This window comes from Neovison vison, chromosome 11 (genome assembly GCF_020171115.1).
Source record: "Neovison vison isolate M4711 chromosome 11, ASM_NN_V1, whole genome shotgun sequence".
NCBI classification, from domain to species: domain Eukaryota; kingdom Metazoa; phylum Chordata; class Mammalia; order Carnivora; family Mustelidae; genus Neogale; species Neogale vison.
In genome coordinates, this window is record NC_058101.1 from 169699969 (window position 1) to 169704779 (window position 4811).

At 61.1% G+C, this 4811-nt stretch overlaps 1 protein-coding gene across 1 annotated transcript; it reads right to left on the reverse strand.

Annotated features, from left to right (window-relative positions):
- Positions 1-638: 638 nt before the first annotated feature.
- Positions 639-2237, reverse strand: LOC122890365 (antifreeze protein Maxi-like). Its single transcript, XM_044225995.1, has 4 exons — positions 2230-2237; positions 1905-2183; positions 1588-1855; positions 639-670 (listed from the first exon to the last, which is right to left on the reverse strand). Exons 1-3 carry the CDS (start codon positions 2235-2237, stop codon positions 1600-1602), a joined length of 543 nt encoding a protein of 180 aa, XP_044081930.1. The 3' UTR covers positions 639-670; positions 1588-1599.
- Between the last annotated feature and the right edge of the window lie 2574 nt (positions 2238-4811).

Genomic DNA, 4811 nt, shown 5'->3' on the forward strand with positions numbered 1-4811 from the left:
CAGCTTTCCAAAAAATTACACTTTCTTTATCCAACCCCAACCTTTATCTTCAAACACAAGAAAGGAAGAGACATTTGCCGCTCAAGAGAGGAAAAGCACAACAACCAGCATAACTGTACCTCCACCACCAAATCGCTCAGGAGAAGAAAACGTAATTCAGGCCAGGCAAATTAAAACCATTCTACACATGGTCAAAAGAAAACGTCTAAACTCCTCCAATCCACAGAAAAATCCCTGCTTCCTCTCCTTTTGAGCCCATCCATACCAATAACCCAATGGATACAAGTGGCAAACCAATCCAGCCCGTTAGAAATGAGACAAAAACTTGGACAAATGTCCTCCCACAAGTCGTGCGGTGAATAGGACCCCTTTGCACCCAACACGAAATACACACAACCAAAACCACACATCAACCACCTGCAAATACAAAAAAGCCATCCTCAACAAGTTGGAAAGAGGACCTCAAGGAGAGCCCTCCACCCTCCCCCACACCTTAAGCAACAAAAGTCCTCCAATCAAAGCTAACCCAGATCTTCGAGTACCTGGTGGAGGTGCCTTCCCTCACGTGGCAGAGGCTGCCTATGAAGGCTTCAATGCAGCTTCTGAAGGTGCAGATGCTCAAACCCCAAAAGCCTTTCTCTACAGCAGGTTCTCTGGTCATTCTGGCCTTCTGAGGAGTGAGGAGTGGGGGAAAGGGGAGGGAAGAGACAGGGATCCAGTTAAAAAGGAGGAGAAACAGCAAAACACAGGCATTGGTGAGCCCTCGCAACTTCCCAGGCATCCAGTGCTGCAAACTTGGCTCAGAGACTGACCACCCACCCTTTCCAGGGACGGAAACAGGGACCGGGGAGTGCACGGGGTGCCCCCAAGGGCACCCCACAACCTCAGGGCCCAGACCCTGCAACCTCTAACAGATGGCAGAGATGGCAGACGCCCCAGAGAGGCCGCGGTGGGCGCGGGGAGCAGGCGGACTTGTGGACTGCAGTGTGGGGCTGTCGGGGGCGAGGGCGGGGGTGCAGCAGAGGAGATGCTGGCTGGATTGGACGGGGCACGCAGAAGCAGCCAGAGGCCAGTGGCGGCGAGTGGGCCGGCTCCTTCCCTCTCCCCTCCCAGTCTGGCTCCCTCCCTCCCTCCTCACCAAGGTAAATCTCCCTTTCCCTGGGACAAAGGGCCACGGCGGTGGCAGTGGCGGACGGCCGCTGAGGAGCAGGCGCCAGGGCTGCTGCACCAGAGGAGCCAGGCCTGAGCGGGAGCGACCCGGCCCGCTGCCGCCTCAGCCTCCCCCAGCCCCCCCCCAGCCCGGAGAAATCTCCATTTTAGCATCGCGCGCCTCCCTCGGCCCTGGGGAGCCACGGAGACTTGTCGTCGCCAGCCCCTTCTCGCCACCAACCCTCCCTCCCCTTCCACCAGCTCAGCTCAGAGCAGGTACCTGGTCGGGCTCTCCTTATCGCGAAAGGACAAGGGTTGTCTGTACCCCCGCCCGCCCACCCCAAAGCCCAAAGTGGCGCCACTGGAAGGAGAAATGCCATCCAGGAATTCCTCCCAAATCTGCCCCCCTCCCTTCTCGGCGCCAGTCCTCAGCCCTACCTCTGCCCTTCCTCAGTTGCTGGCCCTCGCTGGAGCTGCCACTGCCGCCGCTTGCGCAGCCCCCGCCGCCATCTGCGTTGCTGCCATCTGCGCCGGAGCCGCCTCTTGTGTAGCCAACACCGCTTGTGCAGCCGACGCAATCTGCGCCGCCGCCGCTGTCTGCTCCACCGCTGCTGCTGACGCCGCCGCCGCCGCCGCTGCCGCTGTTGGAGCCGTGGACGCCCAAGCGGTTGCCGCTTGTGCAGCCCAGCTGTCTGCGCCAATGCCCCTTGCCCGCCCACACCGTCGTCTGTACCGCGGCCGCTGCCCCAGCCAACACCGCCTGCGCCGCCGCCGACAATGCCGCCGCCACCAAAGCCACCGCCATCTGCACCGCCACCGCCTGCGCCGCCCACGCCGCTGTCTGCACCGCCACTGTTACCACTGCCGCCGCCGACTCTGCCGCCGCCGGTACCGTCTGCGCCGCCACCGCCGCTGCCGCCACTTGAATCCCCACGCTGCTTGTGCAGCCCAGGCCGCTTGCGCCGCCGACGCCGTCCCCGCCTGTCTGGCGACGCCGCCACCTGCGCCGCCGCCTCTTCTCCGGCCCACGCCCTCTGCACCGCCTCAGACACCGCTTAAGCCGCGGGCGGATGCCCCGGCTGCGCCATCGCGGCTACGGAGGCTGATGGCGCTGGCGGCGCAGACAGTGGCGGCGGCGGAAGCGGCGGCGGCGGAAGCGGCTGCGTCAGAGGCGCAAGCGGCCCTGCGGCGTAAAAAGTGGCCGCAGACCGCGGCGTTGCGGGCGCCAAGAGCCATAGGGGCAGATGCCTTCAGCTGCACAAGCCGCTTAGGCTCCGAAGGCGTCCAGGGCTCAAGCGGTGGCGGCAGCGGCATAAGCGGTGGCGACGGCGGGGATAGCAGTGGCAGCGGCTTCAGCGGCACAAGCGGCGTCGGTGACAGCGCAGAGGACGTCAGCGGGCGGAACCAGCGACGGCGTCAACGGTGCAAGCGGCCTCTGCGCAGACAACGCGGCGGTGCAGACAGCAGCGGCTTCAGCGGCGTCGGTAGCAGCGACGGTGCACACAGCGGCTTCGGCGTCGCAAGCGGCGGTGCAGATGGAGTTGGCTTCGACGGAACAAGCGGCATCAGCGGCGGCGCAGGCAGTGTTGGCTGCGGAAGGGGCGGCCACACAGACGACGGCGTCCGGGGTGCAAGCGGCACTGGCACAGACAGCTGGACTGCGCAAGCGGCGACCGCTTGGGCGTTCAGGGCTCCAGCAGGGGCGGCGGTGTCTGCGGCTGTAGCAGCGGTGGAGCAAACAGCGGCGTCTGCGCAGACTGCGTTGGCTGCACAAGCGGTGTTGGCAACTCAAGGGGCGGCTGCAGCGCAGATGGCAGCAACGCAGATGGCGGCGGTGGAGCGGCGGAGCGGCGGCGGGGGCTGCGCAAGCGGTGGCAGCGGGAGCCAGAGGGACAGCAACTGAGGAAGGGCAGAGGTAGGGCTGAGGACTGTCGCCGAGAAGTGAGGACTTCGTGGACGGCATTTTCCTTCCAGTGGCGCCACTTTGGCCTTTGGGACGGTGGCGTGCGGGGGTAGAGCCCACCCGTGTCCTTGTGCAATAAGGAGAGCCCGACCAGGTACCTGCTGTTAGCTGAGAGGGTGGAAGGGGAGGGAGGGCTGTGGGCTAGAGGGGGCTGGCGACGACAAGTTTCCGTGGCTACCCAGGGCGGAGGGAGGCCCGCGCTGCTAAAATGGAGATCCTGGGGCTGGGGGAGGCTGTGGCAGCAGTGGGCGCCGTCGCTCCCGCTGGAGGCTGGCGGCTCTGAGTGCAGCAGCCCTGGCAGCTCCTCCTCAGCGGCCCTCCGCCGCTGCCACCGCCATTACCATTCCTCCCAGGCAAAGGGAGATTTACCCAGGTAGGGAGAAAGGGAGGGAGCCAGCCTGGGAGGGGAGAGGGAAGGAGCTGGCCCATTTCCCGCCACAAGCCTCTGGCTGCCTCTACCTGCTCCCTCCAGATCTGCCCAGCCTCTCCCCTGCCGGCCCCTTCCCCAGCCCCACGCTGCAGTCCACAAGTCGGCGGCTCCCCATGACCGCCTTGGCCTCTCTCAGGCCGCTGCCATCTCCACTGCCTGTGGGAGGCAGCATGGTCTGGGCCCAGAGTTTGTGGAGTGCACATGGGGGCGCCCCGTGCACTCCCCGGTCCCTGTTTTGGTCCCTGGAAAGGGTGGGTGGGTGGTCGGTCTTCCAGCCAAGTTTGCAGCACTGGATGCCTGGGAAGTTGTGAGGGCTCACCACTGCCTGTATTTTGCTGTTTCTCCTCCTTTTTAACTGGATCCCTGTCTCTTCTCTCCCCTTTCCCCCACTCCTCCCTCCTCAGAAGGCCAGAAAGACCAGGGAAACTGCTGCAGAGAAAGGCTTTTGGGGTTAGAGCATCTGCACCTTCAGAAGCTGCACTGAAGCCTTCATAGGCAGCATCTGCAATGTGAGGGAAGGCACCTCCACCAGGTACTTGAAGATCTGGTTTAGCTTTGATGGGAGGACTTTTGTTGCTTAAGGTGTGGGAGAGGGTGGAGGGCTCTCCTTGAGGTCCTCTTTCCAACTTGTTGAGGATGGCTTTTTTTCATTTTCGGGCGGTTGATGTGTGGTTTTGGTTGTGTGTATTTCGTGTTGGGTGCAAAGCAGACACATCTCCAATGGAGACATATAAATGCCTATCAGACACATGAAAAAATGTTCATCATCACTAGCCCTCAGGTAGATTCAAATTAAAACCACATTGAGATATCACCTTGAACCAGTTAGAATGGCCAGAATTAGCAAGACAGGAAACAACATGTGTTGGAGGGGTTGTGGAGAAAGGGGAACCCTCTTCCACTGTTGGTGGGAATGCGAGTTGGTGCAACCTATTTGGAGAACAGTGTGGAGATTCCTCAAGAAATTAAAAATAAAACTTCCCTATGACCCGGCCATTGGGCTCCTGGGTATTTAACCCAAAGGTACAGATGTAGTGAAAAGAAGGGCCATCTGTACCCCAGTGTTTATAGCAGCAATGGCCACGGTCGCCAAACTGTGGAAAGATCCAAGATGCCCTTCAACGGACGAATGGATAAGGAAGATATGGTCCATATACACTATGGAGTATTATGCCTCCATCAGAAAGGACGAATGCCCAACTTTTGTAGCAACATGGAAGGGACTGGAAGAGATTATGCTGAGTGAAATAACTCAAGCAGAGAGAGTCA

Coding starts and splice junctions, on each gene's coding strand:
- LOC122890365 (XM_044225995.1), bottom strand. Junction 1,856..1,904: donor TCGGCGGCGGCGCAGGCGGT/GTTGGCTGGGGC, acceptor TGGGCGGGCAAG/GGGCATTGGCGCAGACAGCT.